Source organism: Cimex lectularius, unplaced genomic scaffold (genome assembly GCF_000648675.2).
Source record: "Cimex lectularius strain Harlan isolate CLEC.00 unplaced genomic scaffold, Clec_2.1 scaffold8, whole genome shotgun sequence".
NCBI classification, from domain to species: Eukaryota; Metazoa; Arthropoda; class Insecta; order Hemiptera; family Cimicidae; genus Cimex; species Cimex lectularius.
The window spans coordinates 1,756,246-1,781,746 of record NW_019392656.1 but is presented as its reverse complement, the minus strand read 5'-3'; the positions used below and the strand labels follow the sequence as shown (position 1 = coordinate 1,781,746).

Sequence of the window (25,501 nt, the reverse complement as noted above, 5' to 3'; positions counted from 1 at the left end):
GATTTTATAGTATTTATTGTAAATAAAAAGTCTAATTTATTTATATTTTTAATATATTTTATATATATCATTATTTATCTTATTTACATATCAAATATACAAGATTAAATGTAAAATTTTGAACTTTGAGTGAGTAGAAATACTTTTTAATATATTTTATATATAACATTATTTATCTTATTTACATATCAAATATACAAGATCAAATGTAAAAGTTGCTTTTTAAATTGTTTATTTTCTTTTGTTTTTATATTTTTGATTTTATAGTATTTATTGAAAAATAAAAGGTCATTTATTTATATTTTTAATATATTTTATATATATCACTATTTATCTTATTTACATATCAAATATACAAGATCAAATGTAAAAGTTGTTTAATTTCAAGATGAGTCTGTTTAAATTAATGACGATTTTTTAATTAAATCCTTTTAATAATAAATATTTATGTTAATTTTATTTGTTTCTCTTGAAATATAAATTTGAATGCGTGGAGGATGCACGCAGTAGAAGAGTCATTTTTCAAATGAGAAAGTTGACGTAGATGGCGCGACGAAAGCAAGTGACGACTTGATTAGAATTAAACGCTGGGAAAGGTTTTTTTTCCTCTCCTTAATTTATTTTAATTATCTATCTCTTCGATGAAATTAAAAGCCGATTAAAAAAAAGTCCACGTCAAAGTTGTACGAGTGTTATAAACGTAGTAATATCCGTAAGAAAAGATATGAATCCCGTTATTCCGGATATGAGTCAACTTGTTAGTTGTTAAGGTGTTAGTCGAAGCATGTGCAGTAGTAGTGGAGTGACCGAACGTTTCGTATAATGGATTTTTTTATACATTAGTTCAAATCCGAAGAAATGTCGAAGAGAGTAAATATGTAGTGTTAGGACCGAGTGCGGTAACGTTTTCGAATTAGTGAGACTGTCGGGGTGGACGATCCTCCTCGGGAATCAATCCTGTCGTTTTTTTCCGTTCCGTTCTGTTAAATGGCGGCTGACGAAAAATGGTACTTTACGAAGGAACAACTTGCAAATACGCCAAGCAGAAAGCACGGGTACGATGCGGACAGGGAATTATCTTCAAGGCAGCAGGCTGCGAACCTAATACAAGACATGGGGCAAAAACTTCAAGTGTATCCTTTTCTTTTTAACACTACCAGGAAACGTGTACTACTTGTTTTCATACTCGGGTGCAACCTTCACCCGTTTTATTGCATATATCAATGTTTTCTTTTTACAGAAGGATTTCGGGATGTCTACTTTTTCAATCCCGTTTTCCTTTTGTATTTCACGCTGTGTTCTGTAATCGGACCCTTTTGGATTTATGCTGTCCGTTTGTGACGGGCCCCAGTCTAGGTTATACTACGTTCGACGGGGTGTTGCGTGATTTCGTGGTTTTTCCCCGTTGCGAAATGCGCTCGTTCGCACATTCCAGGCGTTTCCTGGATTTATTTTTTGACCGATTTTTCACCACCTCCACACGGTTCGATCCACGGCTCACCATCGTTTCCTTAAATAAACGTTAAACCTTAAAAAAGCCTTTTTACCACCTATAAATCGTTAAAACCAACCAGGAAAACGTTTTAAAAATAAAAATAAAAAAATTGAAATCTAAAAACGTTCTGTAACGCAATACGGACGGAAATTTGCTTGTGTCAGGCTGTTCTCGCACTCCTCACAGATAAAAAACGTCTCGTAATTGACGCTCTCCTTGTACTATTTTCATTCGCAATCATTTTTCTAACATGAAACGTACTTTTTTAAGTTTTTCAAACAGAGCAAAATATTTGTTTTGTTAAAATTGTTAGAACAAAGTCCATTGATAAACTAGAATTTGTTGCATTATAACATTAGATCTGAATGAACCTTGTTTGAGAATGACTTGTGAATTGTCCTAAAACAGTACTTCATTGATTTCATCAGCAATTTTACACGCCTTTTTGTAAGTTCTTGATTATGACAACAAATGAAAATTTAAATTTTGCAGAAAACAATATATTTTTTTTAACAAAGTTACTTTATAAACTTCAGTATACTGTCATTATACTATAAACAGTCGTTTCGAGAATTACCCGCAACCTATCTGAAAACCGCCTTTTATGTAAATTGATTTTAAACAATTTTACAATCTGCTTCGCCTTTTATATAAATTTGCAAATAAGGTGAAATATTTTGTTGTTCAATGCGGAATAATGTTACGTTTTATTTCTTTTGGTTAAAAACTTCAATTTCTTTTTGCGCTTTGATAGCCTGGTTGACAAACGCTGGACTCGAATGAACCTTGTATGAGAATGACTTGCGAACCGTCCTAAAACAATTGTAGTTCATTCATCAGCAATTTTATATGCCTTTTTATAAGTTGTTGATTATAAGAACAAATGAAAATGTAAAAGTTTGCAGAAAAAAGCAATGTATTTGTTTTTCAACAATCATACTCCATAAACTTAATGCACTTTGATCATTAGAGTGAAATGACGCTTGTTTCAGTCGGTTCGAGAATTACACGCAACCTATCCAAAAAATTGCCTTATATGTAAATTGATTCTTCACAGTTTTATACTCTGTACCACCTTTAATATAAATTTGCAGATAAAGTGACATATTTTGTTGTTCAACGCGGAATGTCTTGTTTTATTTCTATTGGTGAAAATCTTCAATTTCTTTTTGCACTTTGATAACCTGATTGAAAAACACTGGATCCGAATGAACTATTTTACATGCATTTTTGTAAGTTCTTAGTTTAAGAGCTAATGAAAATTTAAAAGTCCACAAAAAAAGGACATATTTGTTTTTGAACAATGTTACTCTAAAACTAAGCTAAACTTTATAAACTTGGATTCTATAATTTATTTATTTTTTTAAAGGGTTTGGGTGTTGTTGCAAAGACACATTCTTTCCGTTCCTTCCTCCACTGTGACCTAAACAGGTGTATTGTGGAATCCCTAAGCCATACCTTGGAAAGTGCACTATTGCTTACAAAACTTAGCACTTTCCTAGGTATCTCTTTATGGATCTCCTTTGGTATGAGAAATATCTTACTGATGTGTTGTACCATAAATGGGCTAATGCTTTACATTCACAAGGATATGTGTCAATGTCCCTGGTTCCTCCTGACAGAGCAGGCACGTTTCCTTCTCAGCTTTACCCATCTTTAGATGATAAGAGTACAGTGGCTGGTATTGTCATATCCTGCCTGCTGAGAAAGGAGTTCATTTGCCTTCCTTTTTGAGAGATTTATAATTCTCTTAGCTTGCCTCATACCTGGAGTGTTTGTCCAGTGCCTGAGTTTTTCTTTCTCAGTATATTTTTCCATTTTCAACTTAAACACACACCTCGGTGCACCCAGTTGTAGTTCGGGTCCCATGGATGGGAGGGTCACCCTAAATGTAAATTTGCGAATCAAGTGAAATATTTTGTTCAACTGTAAAATGCAGAATAGTGCCATGTTTCTTTGTGTTGAGGATAAACTTCAGTTTGTTTAATTTTGTTAGTGTGATACTGAATTTTCCTTGTTTCAGCCATTCTGAGAAATGTGCGAACTCTTCTAATACAATAATAATTGATCCAGGCACACTTTTATGTACCTTTTTATGTAAGGACAAAAAAAAATCTTAAAAGTTTGAAGAGCAAATAGAAATTTGCAAATCAAGTGAAATATTTTATTGTTCAAGGTATATTTTTGTGTATATTTTTTTTTTCTTGTGGTTAAACATTTATTTTTCCCTATGTGCTTTGACAGCCTGATTGAGAAACACTTGGACCCAAATGTACCTTGTTTCTGTCGAGAAATGGTCGACAGTAAATTTATTCTACTGCTTTTTCACTTTTTTGAAAATATATATATTTCTAGTCATTAGAAATGTGTTTTACATTGTGAATCTCATCAAATGATGTTTGATTGTTTGTGGTAATTTTTGTCTGCTTATCCTTGCTGTTTTGGTCTGTCATGCTTCATCTCTTCGCCATTTTCGTTGGCAAGTGGTTATAGGCAAAGTGAGATGCGAAACAATAGAAGTAAAAATTCTTGTTTGTCATTTTTAGTAAATCATTTAAACATCCATGTATTTCCGTTTCTCATCGATGTTGAATCGTAGTTTGTTTTTCTATAATAACAGTGATTTTTGCTTGATCAATTAGTTTTTCTAATTTTTTTAAATAGATTAATTGTTTAGGGATTATATGAAATTTACAACTTTATTACTTTGGCTTATGGGTCTGAGACCATCTCTGCCCATTTTTATTTGTTTTGTCTGTCAGACTTTTTACAGCATTTTGTCATTTTTGGTGGTTGCTTTGGTCAGACTAATAACTCATCAGATTGTCTTAGTTTTTGTTAGATGTCTATTTATTAATTTTGATTATAGTAGGCTTTTCCAGTTTTTTAAAAATTTTATTTACATGCATTTTGAGGCATTCATGTCCTCTTCCTCAGAAACATTTATTTGAGCTTCAACATACAGCTCTATTTTATATTCTTATCTTGTCTGTTACGGCTCAAATAAATGTTTACTGAGGAGTGATCGAAATGTATTTAAATGGAAAAAATTAAAAAAGTTGTAAAAAGCTTACTATCACAGATTAAATGCAGAAAGATCGTAGAAATCAAGCTACAAGTTCGTTACCTGGCAGATCTCAATAAGTATTTAAAACAATTTAAATGTTATTTAATTGTTTGCAACTTGAGGACTTCCCTTCATTTCCAGTCTTCCTTATTCTTGCCAGTTTTGTGTGTCAGAACGCGTTATGGTATTTCACCATGTTTTGTAATCTGATAAAATAGTCGTCCAACTTTGACACATTATTGTTTTGTTTTTCTAGGCACTTTATGTTAAATCATAATATTTACACTTTTTCCAGTTAATGTACATTTAGTCGCCTTTAAAATCCCCCCCCCCCCAATATCCGTTAAATTGACAAATTATTAATTAAAAAGAACAGTCAATTTTTAATAACAAACATAACTATATCTAGGGGGACCGTTTCGGTGATGTATGTATATTCATTTATACATACGATATGAATATTTTATTAGTTTATAATATGAAATACATAATTTAAATTAATTTTTAGGTCAATTATGATCTCTAAATACTTACTTGGATTTATATTTAAATTAATTATTTTCATCTCAATCAAAAACCTTAGATAAAAAGAATAATTAATATTTCAATTATGATCGCTAAGCAAATATGGATTAATTTAAATTATGTTAATTCTTAATTTCTTATGCTGTTGCACATTGTAAGGTCAATCGTTCAATTGAATAACACATGGGGTGCTGGTGTTTTTGAAAAAAATCCCATTTGTAGGTTTTACAGCGATGGTGAGCGCCGTTTCAATGCAACTGTTGCAACCACTGACACTCCCGCAATTTTTGTTAAAGAACAGAGACAATTCAACAAAATTCTGCCTGGTTTTGATTTTTAAAGGTGTTGCCTCATTTCGTGTAAATGTGTTTCTTTTTCCATGTTCATTGGCCAGTTTGATATTTATGATGCTGTCTTTTAGTTAATGGAATATTTGTGTGTGTGTGTGTGTGTGTGTGTGTTTATTTATTTATATCGCTAGCCCTTTTCACATTAAAGCTTGGTATTCTATTATTATTTGTGTCTTGAGGCTTCTGTAGCCTTGTGAAAATGTTCCACCTGTTATTTAATATCTTATCAGCTCCTCATTAAAAGAAAAATAATATAGATTGATGTATTTGTCTAGTATTCCATCACAGAACCACATATAAAAGAAACCCATGCCCATAAAAAAAAAAAAAAAAAAAAAAAAAAAAAAAAAAATATTCTTTAATATTATCATAGATAATGTAATGATATATATATATTTTTAATGTTTCTTAGTATATGATTCATATCAGTTCATTTTTTATATCTCATTAATGGTTTTGATTAGTTTGAAAATATTGTCGCATTCCTCGTTATTAGCTTAGTTTTTCAACTTGTATTCAATATTGATTTAAATGACCCCAGATTTGTTGTTTAATACTTAAGGTATTTTGTTTTGTTGTAAACCAACTGAAGATAAAGAAATACTTTACAAAATCAGCGAGAATTGGATGGCTATGGTTATCAATCAGACACGATCAGTCTACTGTTGATGTTTCACTTATTAAAGGGTGGTTTTTAGTATTCAATTTGAATATACTAGGTAAATATGCAAACTAAAAAGTTTCAAATTTATTGCGCAATATTACTGCCAGTCTTAATGATTGCATCCATAACCGTTATCACAGCAGTTATTCAGTTTTACATCCAGTCTATTCATAAGTTGTACAAATGCGTTGAACACTTTGATTAATCATTTTACCGAACAAGGAAAAAAAAAACGCTATTAAATACGCTGTTTTGCAAGCAAGTTAATGTGTTTATCTCTAGAGCAATTCCTGTTATTCAATCACAGTCAAGATAAAAGATAGATTTTTTCACGCAAAGTTATGTTTTGAAACTAGTATCGATTCGTCTCTATTTTTGTTTACATATTTGGACTATATTTGTTATTTTTCTTTTAACATGGTGTGTCGGGTTCACAGCATTTGAGACAACAAACGTTTTCTGTTTACAAACAATAACTTACTCGATGTGGATTTAATTTTAAGAAATTATCCACTCTTTTAAAAACTTGATTAAGCATAGGTTTAGATCTCAAGTATTTATCAATTAGTTAAATAAGGTACCTTTAGTGATAAAATGAATTAGGTTTAGATAGTGAAATAGAAAAGTGTCCTTAGTACCAACAAATTGAATAGAATGCTGTCACTTCTAATCTATTATAATCTGAATTCTTTTGAATAAAGAATAAACGTGTCAAAATTCACTGATCCCATTTTTACGGTTTTATTCCTCTCTCCTTGTTCAAGACTTCATTGCCCAGTTAAAGCTTTTATCAGCTTTTAGATTGATAATTCCAACAATAAATTTTTATTTAATGTTTAGGTCTTGAATTTATTATGTCATATCCCAAAAAATTCATACTACTTTCTTCACTTTATAACAGATATGTTTTCTTTATTAAAAAAAGAATTATTATTAATTATTCACAATAAGATAGTTTTTTTCCTAAAATATATTTTGTCCCAGATTTTTTGCTCAAAGAATATTATTCTAAAAGTGGTTCAGAACAGAACACAGCCAAATATGTTTTTAATTTATTTAACCTTTATTTTTAATATTTATTATTTTTTGTTTGTTTGTTGTGTATGTTCCCTTGTTTTTCTGTTATTTCCTTAACAAGATTTACAGTACTCAACTATGTATAAATACAGCTATTGTATATATGCACCGCTTCTATATGTTCCATTCGTTCACACGGTTCCACCGTAACTCAATGGCAGCTGCAGCGTTATTTCTCGCTGCCAAGGTCGAGGAACAGCCGAGGAAATTGGAATACGTTATCAAAGTAGCTCAAATTTGCCTCCACCGAGACCACCCGCCTGTTGATATACGATCAGAAGTAAGTTCTGGCGATTTTAGTTCAACCAATGTCAGAACATATATGGTTACTAAGAGACAAAACTTATTTTACAAAAATAGGCGTACCTTGAGCAAGCACAGGAGCTTGTCGTCAACGAGAATATCCTGCTGCAAACGCTGGGGTTCGATGTCGCAATCGACCACCCTCATACGCATGTCGTCCGATGTTGTCATCTTGTCAGAGGTCAGTAATCTTGTCTGCATTTTCAGAAGTAAATTTTAACTTTTGCATGTAAAATTTGTTTATATGTGCAATCCTTATGTACAGACACCTTTTTTCCCATGGACATATACCAAATTTATCCATCGCTTTTTAAAATAATTAAACTTACACGTTTTCATTTTCACCTAACAATGCTTCTGTTCTAGTTAATTTGTTCAAATGTTTCTTTTGTTTTTATGTTTGCTCCAAAATCCCTTTTGGTAAATTATGCTTCTTTGTATTTCATTACTTCCTACTTCTGTAAAAATTGGCTTCTTTTTTTTCTATATGTCAATTATTTTTGTAAGCAAAAATCTCTTAAAAGTTTCTGATTATTGACCTTCCTGTTTGTTTTGGTGTAATTTTGTATTTCAAAAACAAATTAATGGTCTTGTTTGCAACAAAGATTGTGCGGAATTGTTAATTTGTCTCACTGAAAATTAGATGAGTTGAAATAGAATAACAGGTTGTAAATTAAAATAAAAATTTTCTTTTCATCATGTGCCCAAAGTATCAAAAGTAGACTTTTATTATCCTTTATTCATTAAGCTTGCAAGAAAACCAGTGTTGATATATTTTGTCATCACAACCCTTTTTCAAGAAATCATGTTGAGGGAAATGTGGTATTTAAGTCCTTAGATCAGTACAGTTATGTGTGTTAAACGTGCTTTAATTAGTTGTTATTAATATCTGTGTTCATTAAATTTTAACATTGTAAGAAAGACTTTCAGTATTTAGCTGGAAAGCATAAATAGTGGGTTAGAGTGCCCATGATTTGCTGATTACATCGACTTTTTTTGTTCATGGAATTGTTTTTTTTATTGTTTAAATTTATATTAAATACTACAAAATAGGCAATCATTTCTAATCAAAATAAATAAATGCAGTCTACTCTTGTTAATTCGAAACTTGATAATTTGAATTTCTTAATAATAAAAACTCCTCAGCAGGTTGGTTATTTGATAAATTGAAACAATTCTGGGTCTTTGATACACTAGTTAATTACAAGATATTTTTGTAAAGGGGAGAAAGAATATTGTATAAAAATCAAAGTGGTGCCACTTCCCTTCTTTATAATTTGAACTTTTTCTCTGTAAAATTTCCACATCTTGTTTACTTCCTTCCTTAGAACCTAAAATTTTTTTTTCCAATGTTGCCTAGTTTCTTATGTTTGGCAGTCTGTGTTTTGTAAATGTTTTCTCAGTACAGGTCACATTAGAAAATAATTTAGACAAAGGACACCAGGCCACATGGAAACAAAAACCGCTTCATTATCTTTTTTTGATAATACATAACAACATTCCATTTTGTGGTTGATCTATTTCCGCTTTTTCATTATTTTTACAATTTTTGTATATGTACAATTCAAGTAATAACTTGTAAAAACGCATATATCAACTTTTAATAATTTGATTTTCTTTTCTCTTGATAATTGAAATTATTTTTGTGGTGGTCCCTTGGGGTTTCAAATTATCAAGAGTCGACTGTATATATCATTGGGTCGCAAATAAAGATAAAATCAATTTAATCTCCCAAAATAATCTGTATTAATATTCATTCTGCCATTTCTGTTACAACTTTGGAACTAAATATTCTGCCACACTGCCTCCATGATTACTGATATGAGGCCATTACAATCATGAGCAGTCACATCTTAGGATCATGGTAACGGGAGGGTGTTGCAAATAAATAAGTAAAAAATTAGAATTGTAGTCATATTTTTGGTTGGGTTGTCCAGTGTGATGAACATGCAGCTTGGTCAATCATTATCACATCCTTACTTGTTGGTGTGATAATTGGTGACTGAACTACAGATCGTATTATATGTGTTACAATATATTGTGGGATATTTCAATCGCTATTAAAGATTGAACATATGTAAAAGATTTCAGAAGTCACCTGCAATTTTTTAATACCTTCAACCCTGTGCTTGCCTTAAGTAAATTTTATTGTTCCCTGTTCAAACCATGGGACTTAAAAACTAAAACTTAAATTACTATTGAATTATTTTTTTATTTTTTGTGTGGTTCACTAGTTTTGATTTTATTGATCTCAATTGAATAGAATGGCAGTTCACTTTCTTTATAATAGGCCACTTTTTGAAAAACAAAGAGTAATGAAAGAAATAAAGCTTGAGTCAATTGCTTTTTTTGATCTCAGGTGCCCCTAAAAATAGTTAATTCAGAAACTTTTAACAGATTTTATTTATTTTGTAGTTGGTTAGTATATAAGTTTGTGACTCTCGGGGTTGTTGCAGATTGGGGGTTTACACCCAAGGGGCAATGGTTCGGCTGGGGGTGGGAACGATGAGGGAGGCACTGGGGGCCTTTAAGTGTTCCCGAGACGCTGGCTAATAGAGAAGGACTCCTAATGATTCTATTAAAGTCAAATCGATAATTTTCATATGTGTGTGGTCTTTTACTTTTAATTTAATTGGTTTTGAATAATATTTACTTTTTATTTGTAGCAATTTTTTTCTAATTGCATTTCAGAACATCACAACTATTCTTTGCTATGTTGTGACATTCTTGACCTATATAATCAGAATTGGAGCAAGAGAATCGACCTGTCCCCAAACAGAAATAAACCCAAAAAATATATTTAAGGAAATTAAAGTGAAATAAAAAGAATGATAAATCCAATTCTAAAAAAAATATTTGAAAGAATATATTGTACACCCCTAACACAACACCTTTAAAAATCTATCAGCTAGCCAAACATTATTCATCACCAAAAGTTAATAATAATATAAAAAAAATCTGCTTTGGAAATCAAAATTTAATAGTATCAAAATCAATTAAGTTAAAAGTAAAAGGCCACATACATATAAAAATTATACGAGAATCATAAGGAGCCCTGGTCTATGAGCCAACGTTTCGGGAACACCTAAAGGCCTCAGCGCCTCCGCCATTGCTCCTGCCCCCAGCAACCATTGCCTCTCGGGTGTCAACCCCCAATCTACATCCAATCTTGGGGGTGACAAGTTTTTGTTGCCAATTAGTCAAAACATTAATTTGCTTTATTTGAAACCACAATTTTTCATTTTTTTTCTACAATTTCATATCATTTTTTGCCCCCACCCAAAAATAAATATCAATATCCAAAAAATAATTAGAATTTTTGTTTTCCCTCTTTTTTATTCACAGAGAATTAAGAGAAATCAGGCCATTTAAAAACCCTAGTCTTCGGTCTTTATTCTTGTATCTTGTTTCTCGTTTTCCATTCCTTTTCCAGACAGAACACAAGCCTCCCTCCTTATGCCCACACCACGTTTCCATGTTCCATTCCCAAAACGATTAAAATAAATACAAAGAATGGCTCTGACTGAATGTAATGTGTTTTCTTGGGTTCTTCCTCACTTGCCTTCCTGCATATTTGGTTCTACAATTGGATGAAAACGTTTTTCACTGAGCAGCCAGTAAAGAGTTGGCCCAGACTTCGTACTTTATGGCATCTAACAGGTAACTACTATATTATTATATTATATAATTTTATTTCCACAACGACGATGCAAAGTTGTACTCTGCCTGTTAAGGCTCAATAATACGCCATCGGCCACCTACATTTCTCCACGCTTTGTGAACTTTCTTTGAATTCACATATAATTTAATTTTTATATTTTTTGTAATAAAAAAGTGTAATTTTTTAAAATGACATTATAATGCCTCTCATACAAGAAAGTCCTACCCATTTATTGTCATGGATGAGGGGCCAGGACTACTTTACAATACTTGTTTTTTTCCTCCAAAATGATTTTCAAATAATAGTCCCAAGAGATACAAAACCAGAACTTGGCAAATAGGAGTTGGACACCTTAATGACTTGTTATATTAAGTTTGCAACAATTAAGCAAAAAAAAATTAAAAAGTTTTATTATTAACTAAAGGTTACATATTACTAAATTATTTTAACAATACATAATAATAATAATAATCAGTTTTCATTTAAATATACACAATATAATTTTACAAATATGTTATTTAAATTATTATTATTATTAAAATATTACTTCGCTGAAGAACTACTGAATTCCATTTATTAACCCATTTCAAATGGTCAGCACTCTTTGTTCCAAAAGTTAGGTACCGCCCCTCTACGCAGGTATCGCACTCTACTCTCTTTACTTTCAGATTCAAATTCATAGAAGCAGTGTGCTGTTTATTAAGTAATTATTTTCAGTGCTGTGTGAGTGGAAAATTTAGAAAACGCCTTTTTTGACTGTTTTAAAACATTCAGGAACATAGGACACTCCTGAGTATCCCTCCATCCTTAATGTGTTAAACAACACATTGTTCCTTTGAACTAAAGTTCAAAAGTGAAGAGACTAGTGTTAGGGTACACTCTCAGTACTTTACGAAGGGAAGCAAGAGTTCGATATCATGCTCACCGCCTGGAATGGTTTAAAATAATGAAGAGAAAGTATTCATCACTTTAATCTGTAGTCTCGAAGAAATGAGCTTCAAGTCCCTTACTAGTTTTATAAAACATTAGATTATAATTTTATAGCTGACTATTAACACAAAAAAATTATATACATAGTGTAGAAATTTAGTTGAAAATTATTGCTTTTTATTTAAACCGGATTTTAAATTATTTTTCAGCCTTCATCTGACGACGATGTGCCTTCAGTATAAACCTACAGAAGTCGCTTGTTTTTGTATCCATTTAGCGTGCAAATGGTCAAACTGGGAGGTAAGAATTTTTGATAAAGAGGACAACAATAATAGTTCAAGAACATCACCCTTGACCACCGCAATTTGCAATTTTTAGATACCTCAAAGCACTGAAGGGAAACCGTGGTTTTGGTATGTCGACAAATCAGTGACTCAAGAGTTGCTGGAACAGTTGACGGACGAATTTTTAGTCATGTTTGAAAAGTGTCCGTCAAGGCTGAAGAAAAAGATCATGTCGCTCTCGTCGACCCAAAACTCGACTATATTATCAGCCTTTGGGAATGTAAGTACTACTCATTGTGATTGAAGTTTACTGTTCATTTTTCTCCCCATAATTGTATTACCAATTGTTTTCCTTAATTTTAGGATGGAGATAAAAAACGAAATGGTGAGGGATCCAGTGGATCTGGTATGTACAGTTACAAAACAAATCTTTTTTATATTTATAATTCTGCAGGATGATAATTTCTTTCTTTATTTTTTTGGGGGATTTAGCTATTTCTTTTGGCAGTTCTGATGACATGAAGAAAAAACAAGAATTTCAAAGGCACTATCCAGACTTCAAAAAACATCCTAATATGCCTCATCATTCAAGGTTAGTTTCTAAAACTGAATTTTTATTTTGTTTTAATGAGTTTAATCTGCATTCACACTTCCCTGAAACAACGCAACACAATGCTGCAGTGCCACCCCATGCCAATCTGAAGTCTGATTTTCCATAAGAATCTATTACTCACGTATTCATTTACCCGACACGCGGCACAGTACCACTCTGCTCTAACCTCTAACTGATTGCTGCTGCTGCTATTTCTTCTGTCTTCCCAACATTCTTCCTCAGAGCTATTCATTTCATGAATACTACTGTATTATACTGTGGTGTATAACACGCGATAAAGCGTTGGATCACATTGTGTTTCGTTGCATCAGGTAAACGGGTTATTTGGACTACTGAAAATTTGAATGGGAAGAATCGACCCACTGTCTCTCACTTTTTCTCTCTCCCTCCCTCCCTTCTCCTTTCTTCGCCCCCAAATGTTTCATTTGTTTCCTCTAAAATTGTAATTTTTTTTTAAATCCATCCAAAAGTGATTTTTATTGTTAGTAATCCATCTAATAGCATGTATGCAGCATGACGTTAAATATATTATAGCCAATAAAAGTTGACAGTACATACGTATTAAATACAAAATCATTTATAATTAAAATATGTTTGTGTTATAAAGTATGAACTGAGCATTAAATGGTTATTTAATCACTTTATTATAGTAGGGTTGTGTAAATAATTATTTAATGTGTGGATATTTCAGGCCTGACTCCCATGGGATGCAATCAAAATCGTCTTGTATGTTTGGCCCTCCCCAGAGGACGCAACCACCAGTTCATAGTGGCAGTAGTGGAGGAAGCACGAATCAAAGTCGGTCTATGCCGGTCAAGCCGAACGCTGGCCAAGATCCAGCACTGGCGAAACGCGACCATCTCCACCATAAAATGAGGAGGCCGGAAGAAAAACATCCAACTAGAAACCATGAACCGATTCCACCTCCTTATAAAAAATATGATAAAGTGTCGAGTGGCAGTTTAAGTGATTTCCCGCAGAATAGTTTGAATAACAATGTGCGTGCTGTTGGAACTTCTAGTTATATGTTACCTCCTAGTCACCAACAACTGCAGCCACAGGCACAACCACAGCCGACTCAAGCTCATCATCCCCAACCACAACAGCCACAACCACCTCAAATTTTACACCCGGTAATGGATGTAAAACCAGAAATAACACCCCACACAATCAATAAACATCAGATACATCCACATGCTCCCAATTCAGCTCCACCTAAGCCAAAAACACCCCCTGCACCTCCTCCACCCGTTAAAGTGGAAAGGTCCATATTCAGTCCCGAAAAGAGCACGCCTCCGATGGAAACGATGACCAGGATAAAAGTTCCTTCACCGACTGTATTGCCTTCTCTTACTCCAGGAAGTGATACGTCCAGAAAAAGAAGTATATCCCGAGAATCGGAACTCGCCATATATTCAAAGACTGAGGATGTTAAACCTACACCTCCTCCTCCTCCTGTTGTTCAAGTTCAAGAACATATCAAAACCGAAAACCTAATCAAAGAAGAAAAACCCTTAGACAATAAAACTTATTCCCCTGTGGAAACATCCCTTCCGGTGATCGAACCTTTAAATTCCACCCCTCCTCAGTCGACTTCTGCTCAAGAGGAATCTCACAAAGAGCAGAAGAAAAAGAAAAAGAAACATAAAGAGCACAAAGAACACAAAGACAGACATAAAGACAAACACAAACACAAGCATAAAAATCGCGATAGTGTGAAAGCCGACCCGATAGTAATAACGATACCAAAAGAAAAATTGACGTTACATCAGCAACAGCCCGAACAAATCCTTAAACTTAAAATTCCAAAGGATCGGATCGCTGCTGCTTCAGTACCTTCACCGACTGGCCTTAAGATTAAAATACCAAAGGACAAGATAAAGGAGTCTAACAAGAGGGATCGAAGCGAAGACAGAAATGCCGGTCCCCCTTCAAAATATCACAGGCCCAATGGAACGACATTGCAGGTAAATAAAACAATAGATTTAATGGAATGTTCTTCCAACTCCGACATTAATGAGAATGACACTAGTAGTTTAAATTCTTCTTTATCACCTCTTGCCTTGAATAATCTTTCTTCTTCTTTTGACGATGATCTAGTCCACAAAACACCACCTGGTATGACAGAAGCAGTATTAGAATTAGTAAAGTCTTTTGAAGCTGAAAAATCTAAGCAAACTGATAAGTCAGAATCTAGTAACAACAATTGTACTAATACTACTCCTACTAATAATAATAACAGAAATAATATAAATAATAATAGGAACAAACAAAATAATAATCTTGTTAGTAATTATAATAACCAAGAAATAGTTGCAGATGCTTATCACTTCCCAAATGTTAACCGTGAAAAATACAATAATCGCAATTATTACAGACCGGAACAAATGAACTATAATAAAAACAATTACAGAGGCCGGGGAAGAGGTAGGTACATTAGAAATAGAGGTGGTTATAACATGGGTCCTAGGCCTCCTCATCCGAATTACCCCGGAAACTTTGTACCTCCACAGATGAACATTCCTCCGCCCACACTCGGCTACAACCCAATCCCATTAATGCATCATCCTCAGATGCTCCCGTACTTCACATCACAAGTTTACGTCCCTAATTATCCACCACCACCTCCACTGCCCGAAGAACCGCCTCCACCTCAGCCACCTCCACCGCCACCGCCTCCTGATTAAGCCCGTTTCATTTAAATTTTTAGAAAATTAAAAATGGATAATTAATTACTTTTCGAAATTAGGTAGAATAACTTTGTAACATAAATAAAACATAAATAAACACTTGTGAATTAATAAAAATACTATAAATAAAAAAGAGGGACAGTTTAAACATCTTTTAAATAAAAAATAACAAAAAAAATATATATATAGTTCTTGTAGTTTTATGTTTGAATAATGTTGTTGGTCATGGGTTTTGAAGCGTTTTGGAATGAATTATTATGTTCCAATATTTAAAATTATCGGTAACTGTTGAAAATTGATCTAGGGCGTTTTAAAACATCACATGGGTAAAAAAAAATTTAGTCTATTTGTTATTAGCATTACAAAATTGAGTTATTTTAAAAGAAGCAACAGCTCTTTTTTTTATAAACTATTGGTTTCATTTTGTCTCTATTCACTTCCATTTTATCATAGTTTTAAAATTTACCATGGTGTTAAGAAATTTATTTTATTTGCCCTGAGCGAATAGGTTTATTTTAATTAATCAAAGTTGAATTAAAAGGCTCTTGTTGATGTGATTGTTCAATTTTTTGTTGGAAGGAGTTTAGTTATTATTAAGTATAAAATATTATATAATTTTATACTGCATGATGATAGACAGTATAAGTCGTATACAAATTTAGATTGCATGGTGCTATGGATTTGAAAATGTAGATTTTTTTTATAAGTGCAATATGCTATTCTCACATTATTTGATTTTTTTAGTCGTAAATTGAGTCAGTAGTTTTATTTTTATATTGTTGTATATTTGAAATAATTAATATTGAAATGTGATTGTTTATTAAGAGCAATGAGCCACTAGGTGATTAGACAAAAACATAATGTAAATAAAAAGTGCCAATTATTGCTATACTCGAAATTTTCATTTAATTTTACTTAAAATTTGTAGAAAATTTAATTTATATGCATTAAATTGAATTTATATCTACATAATTATATATCTATATTATGTATATATTCAGTATACAAAAAAAAAGGAAAAAGTGTCATATGTAGGATAATCTTGAAAGTTCCTAATTTTAAGGAGACCATGTTTTCCTTATTTAAAACATGTTTTAAGAAAAAGTGGACTTATCTTCTGAAAACTATTTTATTTTAACCTACATAGAAAAGTTACAAATTTATATTTCTCATCTTGTCTTTTTTTAAATTCTACTGTGTAAAATAGTTTTTATTTCTTTTGTTTGTAGAATTTTATTAATGTTATTAGCTTTTAGGGTTTTCTTCGGAGAAGGTTGGCTGTTTATTTGTTTTTTCTTTTTCTTTATTCACTTGTTAAAACTTGTGTAGATTTTATTTTATTAATTTCTGTTATAATTTTAATACCAGTACTCATGATGCGAATACTCTTGTTATAGAGGAAATATATATTTTAAAATATACGCATAATCTATATTTATAGGTGAACTTAGATAATCTAAAAATTACTTTATTCAATTTTTTTACTTTTAACTGTAAAAACAGAATTGAATTTATAAAATAGTTTATTTAAATTACAGAGGATTTTTTTCAGTTTAAAGGAACTAAGTGCCTTTCTATTTGTAATCAATTTTATTGAATTGTTATATTTTATAAATAAATAAATTCACTGGTTTGAGTGAAAAATCTGTGTATTAATTTCCAAAACCTACTTAACTTTTAACTTGCTTGATTGCATAATTGGATAATGTTTAATTGTACACAGAGTTTGTTATTTAGTGATTAAAACAGTTTCAATTTTTTTAAAATGTGAATTTATTTATTTTTTTAAATTATTATTTTTTTGAAAAAATTGGTTTGTATATACAATGGTGTAACTTATCTTTTTGCAAAGCCAATCCTCAATAGAATGAGAACATTTGAAGCTAATCGACTCACTTCTTTTTAAGCATGGTTGTGCATGGTTTTCTTGGCATGTCAAACAAATCTATTTAAGATAACGATAATGGAGATTTTATCTTCTTTTTTTTTACCCGCATGCGATACGATTACATTAAATTTACCAACTGTGGTTCCCACTGCTTACAATATTGTGATTTTCAAACACTGCTAAAAAGTTTTTTAAATTCTGAAGTAGATTAACACAGTGATTAAAAAAATAAAAATAATGTGTGGGTATTTCAACTGCGAGGTTATATGTTACCCTCAGGTGCCGGGGTTAAATTAAAAAAAAAAAAGTGTGGTGTTTAGTGACCGTTAGTCAATGATTATTCGGAGATCGTGAGATGCGGTCTGGTTTGACGTTGGTTTTAGAAAAACATTTTCTAAAGAATATGCACGATAAAGAAAATGTTTTTCTAAAACCTACGGTCACACCAGACCGCATCTCACGATCTCCAAATAATTTAAAAAAATGTTTGTAATTATGTCGAGTTGGAATTCAGGGCCGTTGGATTCAAACCCCCGGGACCTTTACTGTACATTAATGAGTGCCGTGTCAATGCCTAAACTGTTACGGCCACGGCACCCCATTTTTTTAAAATTAATTAATTTTTTTTATTGTGTACATAGTATTTACTACCAGTATGCATAACTTTTCTACAATTAATTTTTTTAATGCTTCACATTTCCTTATTACTACGTTTTTCATTTTATAACATTTTTAATATTATAAACTTAAATTTGTTGCCTTTTCTGCCAATTTATAATTTTCTTCTAATCTTTACAAACCTACACTGGAGTTTTTATGAAATATTTTACAGCATCTTTCTTTCCTGAACAATATTTCTCTTAATATTAAAATTCAAATTTGGTTATTATATAGAACGTTAATAGTTGTCATTGATTTAAGTGAAGTATTGATTAAAACATGTTTCGACTGTTTACTGATGATTATTTTAGAGTTTCTAATAAAGTGTGGTCCCTTCAAACTCATTAGTGATTGCGAATTTCTTATTTTATTTATATTTTTATTAGTTTATTATTTTACAATAAGGCAAATCGGATAATGCAATTTAAGATATCCGCTGACTACTACAATTATTGTTAGTATTTGAATTTTTACGTTGTTATATTAGTTAATAATAAAAAATGGGGATACTTAATTTGATCTTACAACTACTTAAACATAATTTAGAATTAATCCTTTATTGATTAGTTTTTATGGACAATGAGGTTGAGATGAAAATTTAATGCCACTAGCGGGAGTCAAATTCTTGACACTTTTCACCTCAACTTCACTTTGCATAAAAATAATAAATCATTTACTTAAAATAACTTAACTTTGGTTAAGATGACCAAGAAAGCATATATAAATATTAGTTATGTATATTCAAAATGAATGAATATTGATAGTTTTCATATGTTAATTTGTTTTTACATAGGTCTTTCCAACACTGGCATTATAATTACATGGCAGTTAAAAAATGTTATGATGTCCGTTGTGAATAATTCTACATGTGAACCATTCTAATTTCAGGTTGGAATGGACCACTCTGGACATCACTAATGGCAAAGTTATTAAAACGGTTTCTCTTGTCGTTTCGGCTGAAGGATTGACGGCAGGATTAAAAATACGCAGGGCTTTAAAAGCTTGAATTGCGGCTCCGGCTTTGCCAATAGTTTAACAAGACTGATTCTTTTATTTTATTATTTCTTTTATATACTTGATGTATGGTAATACAATCGCACATATAATAACAGGCCATAATGTTTTACTATTTATGGTTATACTTTGGCTCGGCCTCTTTACGTATGTTCATAGAATTGTTGGTACAATTTTTTTGAAAGCTTTTTGTGCATCTCTTGTAAATATCAGAAATATGTAATGTTGCACAATAAGATTTCTTAAAAGAGCAAAAATATAAAAAAATGTAAAAAGGAAATTAAAACGTAGTAAATGTAAAAAACTTATGGTTGTGATTCATTTTTCTTTAAAGTAAAGGTGAAGTTTCTGACCTGAATCTCATTCAATTTAGTTGTACAATAAATCATACATTTACAATATGTATTAAGCTCATCTCTTGCCTTAATAAACATTTCTATACATTGTTTATAAAAATAAAAACTTAAAGAAACGCTAAGTTTCTTCAAATTTACCTTGATCATGTAAAATATCAAATTAGAAATGAACTTTTATATAAATGAAGCTTCTAACAGTTTTCTCAATCCATTAAAAGCTTCTTACAGCTTTCAGCAATAAGATATTTTATGACAACTGTTTATTTTTATTTCTGAGTTGTTATAAATTTACTACTTTGAGAAAGATATTTTAAAATTAATCGTAAATATAAAAATTGTATAGCTAAAAGTAACATATTCCTCTTCAGCCTGAGTATTTATTAACGACTGTGGGCATTGTTACATTAATGTAATTCGCCGAAGTTTAGTTGACTGATTGTGCTTCATTTCACAAGCGACGTTCTAACTAAAAACCTAAAAGGAATTGACCTTATTTGAATTGTAGATTTACTCCGATTCCAAAATGTAAATTTTGTAAATAAAATTGTATATAAATTAAAATATAAGTCTTGCGATTAAGAATAAAATTTATCAAGGAGTTCATTTATAATTTGAATAAGGATTTGATAAATATTATTATTATTTTTTTTAATTCGACGTCTTCTTTTTTGTGGACAGTGCATCCACTGCAAGGACTTTTATGGTTATTGTTAAAAATGTAACCAGTTATTAAAAATTAGGGGCTTTAGGAAAAAAAAAAAATGGAATTTAAATTCCACAGTAATAATTGTTAATAATTATTATCTACCTCATAGATACATAAAAAGTGTATTATTTTCTTTTTTTTATTAATTAACCAAGGATTAAATATAGTTTCCGAAAAGTGTAAATATTGAGTCTCTGGGAATTGTATTTTAGAAAGTCATTGTTTTACTTTTTTGAGGCCGTCCAGTGTGCTACATCGAATTTGTTAAAATAAGTCTTTGTGTTCCTTTAGTAACAATAATTTGTACCTATACTTAAATGAATATTTATTTTATTGTTTAACATTAAGCGCCGTGTATATGCAGTATGTATATATCTTGTAAATTATGATAGTGTGATTTGGTTTCAGTTTATAATTCTAAATCAAATGTTTAGTAGTTATGAAAAAAAAAAAAACAAAGCGGATGACGTTAATAATAAAACGTTTTTTACTACTAATTATCTACAATTACTGTAGGTTGTCCGAAGTATAAAGTAAACATTTAAAATGTTTCGTTTTTCTTTTTTTAATGCTGGCAGTATTCTTTTTTGTATCGGAGGATGCTGATGAATTTATAACAATCTTTGTTTGGCATTTTGATTATTCTCGTTTAAAGTCAGACATTTGGAAGTCACAATAATAAGACTGCTGAATAAGTAATTGAAGAATTGGCTTGTGATGCATTCTGTTATAAAACAAAGGTTGTTTTTCTTTTGTATTGATAAACTCAAATGAATAAATATAAAATTAATGACATCGAGGGTTTTTAATTGTGTTCCATCATTAGTTTGTGATTAGAAATGATTAGGTATAATTTTGTTCACAATGTACATTTTTTTTATAACATGTTTCCTCCTAATTATATTTTACAAAATTATGTTCAAAAATGTTGCATAAATTAAAAATGTAAATATTTAGATAATAAAGTAGATTGTTAATATGACCATTGATATTTTTATTCTTGCTTAAACAATATAAACTTCTGTTACCTAAGTGAATTTTGTGTTATTGCAAATAATTACAATTGCTTGAGTTTAGACAGAGAACAAAACTGTTTGAATTAATAAAAGAATAATTTACTTTTTTACCAGTTTATGGTAATAAATTTCAATAAGGAAGATAATAATAGCAGCTGATGATCCGAAACAGAGTAAGATGAACGCTCCCTGAACGTGAATGAGTTTGAGTTTTACTGGGTGGTCGAGTTCGTGCCCAGACGACTCTGACAATTTAAGCGCAGTCTGTAAACGTGAAGAGAGATACTTGATAGTGGAATGTGTTTCCCACGTTAGAAAAAGGCCAGCGTCTAAGCATCGGTGTACTAACCAATTAAACTTCTCGGCATACGGAGATCCTATAAATTGGCTGTAATTAATATATAAGACATTTTGTTGTTTATTTCTATGTATTTTTATCGTTTAATTACAATATATTTTAATGTAAACCAAATTAAATGAAATAAAAAATTATGTTTAATCAAAATTATTTAATTACGATGGTTTTAAAGAAACTTTACCAAAATACTGGACAATCATTTAGCAATAGAATGAATTTAATTAACAATTTAATTCCTAGTTTTGCGTGTAATTAAGAGTCAAACTAGCTAAAAAAAAGTTAGTTAAATTTTAATCTATCACTAATTGATTTTCCAATGTTTTGGTGAATTTTCTTTCAAACCGTCGTAATTATATTTTTTAATAAAATTCATAAAATTCTGATCTCGTTTAATTTAGCTTAATTAACATAAATATGTTGTAATTGATATAACAATAAAAATATAGTTTGAAATAAACAACAAACCTGTGTCCGTTTTTTTGTCTTTTGATTATATATTGGAAAATTTTTGTACGTAAAGTACCTTTTCTGAAGATTGTGACAGATGGGCTCGTATACAGTTCTTTCTTCATAACGTGTAGTCCTAAAATCATTTCGCCGCTGAGATGGGCTGTGTGTGTCACATGGCCTACGATTAAAATAATTATAACTGCGTCATTTGACAGTGTGATTAAGTGCTTACCAGCCGCCATTATTTCTATGGCAAAACCGTATCCACCTTTTTTAGAATAAGCGATTAAATTATTAGTTTCATGAGCTTCGAATTGCTTGACCAATCCTTGAAGATAGGGCTGTGTTGCTTGTTGTAAAGAATAGACCCATGCGTCATGATCGGCCATCCAAGTAATTCCTGATTTGTATAATGCTCTCGGCGAATCGATGGGTGGGTAGTAACTATAAAAGTGCTTGTTCAAATGCAGCTCGATAAAAAAGCAAAGAAATTTCTTACACCGGAACTGTTAGGACTGAAGAAAGCGCTCCAGAGTATATTGTCGTAAACAACAGAAAGAGAATTTCAAAAAGTGTAAAGAATCTTTGCAGTACAGAACCTGATATAAGTCTCATGCCCGGAGGCTGGAGAAGAGCCATACCGAACGATCTCATCACAATTCCGCTGAATGTTGCAAATTCCCCTTTACGCCTTTCTTCAATACCCGCTACCAAAAAGAATCAAAGTGAAAAAATTTGAATAGCAGATTGTAAATTAAATAAATTACGAGCTATTTTTTCAGCATTTTTATTGACGGTAAACAATAAAACTGCGGTTATTGCAATGCTGGCAAACTGCACTCCCCACATAGCCGGAGAGAATGCGATTATAGGAATACTCCATTCGGGCAACTGTCTTGGTTTCGGCACTAGGACGGTCACCCTCGATTCAAGATAGGGATAAGAGAAATCCAAATTCTTATATTCATTGTACCACAAATACACCGCTCCACCACCTATGTCAGCCTTTCCCATATAAACATTTCCAACAATACCTAGACGTTTTATACGCTAAGTAATTAAATAAAATTTTAATCGATCATTTTGACTGCAGTTGTAGTACCATTGCCTGATTTGTTTTCCCATAGCTCGCCCCAAAGGTTGTCGTCAGAAACTGGAATCAGAGAACAGTTATAATGCTCGCAAAAAGTCTGAGCGAGCCTCACGTCCATCCCATCGAATTCCGGCGTTAACTGGGCATAAGGTGGATATTGTAGTGTGGCATATTTGATAGCTGGAATATTTTATAAACAGTTCAAATAAATTGTACTATACTTATCATTTTCAAGAAATCTTTAAATATTACTTTTTCCTTTCAAGTCTGAAATCTTATCAGGGAACCAATTAGACGTTAAATTCAATGGCCATACGCCTAAAACAATACTAGCCTCGTGATCGGGGGTGTCTATTGCCTCGTAGAAATTATTGGTAACTATTTCAAATATAATGTCATCTGGAGTAGGTCCATTCTCTGAAACGGCATTGCAATAAAAATAACTGATATTCTAAGAAAATTATCGCACCTAGGACTTGAATGGCCAGCAAGTCTGACAAAAAATTGGCGACTTCAGAATTGAACAGGACATCCGAGTAAGCTCTATCGTCCCAGGGCAGGAACAGCATTTTAGGGTTGTGCCTTCTCAAATGGTTCGACTGCGTCAATTCCCACTTGTTTAAAAATTCCTCTGGGCTTGATGTCTGCACAATATACCTAGAAGTACCAAAAAGAAAATCGGCATTTGAACAGGAATTTAATTTTTATAATTTAGCACCCTTGACAGTTGTAATCAAATGAATATTTTAGTATTTCCTGGACAGAATCTGCTGAAGCTACGATGACATGGGGTGAGAACATCGACGGATTCCATTCATACGGACTTCCTCGGTTTGTTACCCAAACCAGACAGTTCACACCATCCATGTATTGAGACGTCACCTCGTACACAAGCTGGTCTAAAGCGACAGAAACAGGTTCTTCCATGTGTGGAATAATTTGACCTTTGACTATCATTAAACTCATTGCTGTAATCTAAAATAATTTTACTAAATGAAATCATTTCTGTTTTGTTTTAACAAAGCAATTTGTTTCATGATTCTGCACATATTTCAACTTGATCATCTCCAATCACCCCAATTAATAAACTTAATTTACTTAGCTTAAATTCACAAGCTTAGTCAAATTAACTCGAACTAATGAATTTAACTGAAAATGTCAAAATATCGAAACAGTCTTGACAGACACAACTACTGAGAATAATAATAGAGATAAGGGTTCGGGTTCAAATTTCAGCGGCCCTAAATTTACAACAAACCCAAGGTTTTTTCTTCCTTTTCAGACAACACAGAAAAAAAGACACGAACGAATTACCATGATCAAGCTGCAAGGTTCATCATCTTGCAGACAATTCACAATTTAGCAATAGGATTGAAGTTATTACAGACAAAGCCATCAACAAAAAAAAAAAAAAAAAAAAAAATTACCATGAAAAAACAACTCCCAGTAACATCCATGATCAGTGTGCGACTTTAAACCAATGGCAATTCTTATAAAGACCTTCTTAGTATTTGCTAAGCTATCATTCAGAATTTTTAATAGCTTCTTCAAAACATTGTCTATTGGTAAATGTCATGTCTTGTCAGTTTGGGCCTGTTTGGATATCATTAATAAGCTCAAGGCTGCTTTAATGGCATCTTTCTGTCCGATTGTTTTCCCTGAGCCATTGACTTTTCTTGTTAAACTGGCCTTGTCAAAAATGACAGCAAATATTGTTTGCTTGTATCAATGACAGGCTGAGAAGCTTTCATAAAACATTATTTTCTGTATTTTTCTGTAAAGAAAAATTATTCTTTCCTTCGTTTTTTCTTTTTATAGATTGCTTAATTTTTCTTTTGTAGGCCTTTTACACGAATGTTTTTTTAAATAAAATTCATTATTACAATGTTTCAGCAATCTTGTGCCATTTTCAAATACATATAAATAAACTATGTATATATACATACTTCAAAATAGCACCAAATTTTATTTAAAAACACCTTAACAAAAAAACTCAAACAATCTATGCTGATATATTTTTCTGTCTTCTGTTAACTGCTTTAATGAGTAAATGGATGAAGTCTCTTAAAATTATATCTATGCTGAAACAGCATAATTTTATACCATGTACCAGAAGTTTTTGGTGTTTGGTAATTTTCCATGATTTTTATTAACCCTACAGTGGGTGTATAGTGGTAATGTGTACTACATTTTCGTTTTTGTTGTATTTTTATTTTTTGTTCTCTGCCTTTTCAAGAACTGGAGGCAGCAAGTGCCATTTTTATTTTATTTATCTCATTAGCTAGGGAGTTAAAGAAAAAA

At 31.5% G+C, this 25,501-nt stretch overlaps 2 protein-coding genes across 5 annotated transcripts; one reads left to right on the top strand and one right to left on the bottom strand.

The window, feature by feature from the left end:
- The first annotated feature begins 700 nt into the window (after positions 1-700).
- Positions 701-20,353, top strand: LOC106669669 (cyclin-T). Its single transcript, XM_014399304.2, has 10 exons — positions 701-1,133; positions 7,248-7,458; positions 7,539-7,662; positions 11,096-11,141; positions 12,282-12,372; positions 12,451-12,636; positions 12,720-12,762; positions 12,849-12,948; positions 13,661-14,936; positions 19,096-20,353. The coding sequence occupies exons 1-10, from the start codon at positions 988-990 to the stop codon at positions 19,123-19,125; spliced, it is 2,253 nt and encodes a 750-aa protein (XP_014254790.1). The 5' UTR covers positions 701-987; the 3' UTR covers positions 19,126-20,353.
- LOC106669670 lies at positions 20,242-24,959 on the bottom strand. 4 transcript variants are annotated; one of them, XM_014399305.2, is made up of 10 exons: positions 24,628-24,955; positions 23,919-24,175; positions 23,670-23,857; positions 23,453-23,617; positions 23,210-23,380; positions 22,875-23,141; positions 22,607-22,814; positions 22,340-22,551; positions 22,181-22,285; positions 20,242-21,676 (listed from the first exon to the last, which is right to left on the bottom strand). In XM_014399305.2, the coding sequence occupies exons 1-10, from the start codon at positions 24,655-24,657 to the stop codon at positions 21,399-21,401; spliced, it is 1,881 nt and encodes a 626-aa protein (XP_014254791.1). In that variant the 5' UTR covers positions 24,658-24,955; the 3' UTR covers positions 20,242-21,398. The 4 variants fall into 4 exon arrangements, with proteins under 4 accessions (XP_014254791.1, XP_014254794.1, XP_014254793.1 ...); XM_014399306.2 differs by having other exon boundaries at positions 21,563-21,676; positions 22,123-22,285; positions 24,628-24,959; XM_014399308.2 differs by lacking the exon at positions 22,875-23,141.
- Positions 24,960-25,501: the final 542 nt, after the last annotated feature.

Bases quoted from the DNA above. Each gene is read 5' to 3' on its own strand.
- LOC106669670 (XM_014399305.2), bottom strand. From the start codon at position 24,657: ATGGATGTTACTGGGAGTTGTTTTTTCATG. The intron at 23,858-23,918 runs GTGCTAAATTAT...TGGTACTTCTAG, and splicing joins TTTGATTACAACTGTCAAGG to GTATATTGTGCAGACATCAA. The intron at 23,618-23,669 runs GTGCGATAATTT...ATGCCGTTTCAG, and splicing joins GCTGGCCATTCAAGTCCTAG to AGAATGGACCTACTCCAGAT.
- LOC106669669 (XM_014399304.2), top strand. From the start codon at position 988: ATGGCGGCTGACGAAAAATGGTACTTTACGAAGGAACAACTTGCAAAT. The intron at 12,373-12,450 runs GTAAGAATTTTT...TGCAATTTTTAG, and splicing joins GCAAATGGTCAAACTGGGAG to ATACCTCAAAGCACTGAAGG. The intron at 12,637-12,719 runs GTAAGTACTACT...CCTTAATTTTAG, and splicing joins TATTATCAGCCTTTGGGAAT to GATGGAGATAAAAAACGAAA.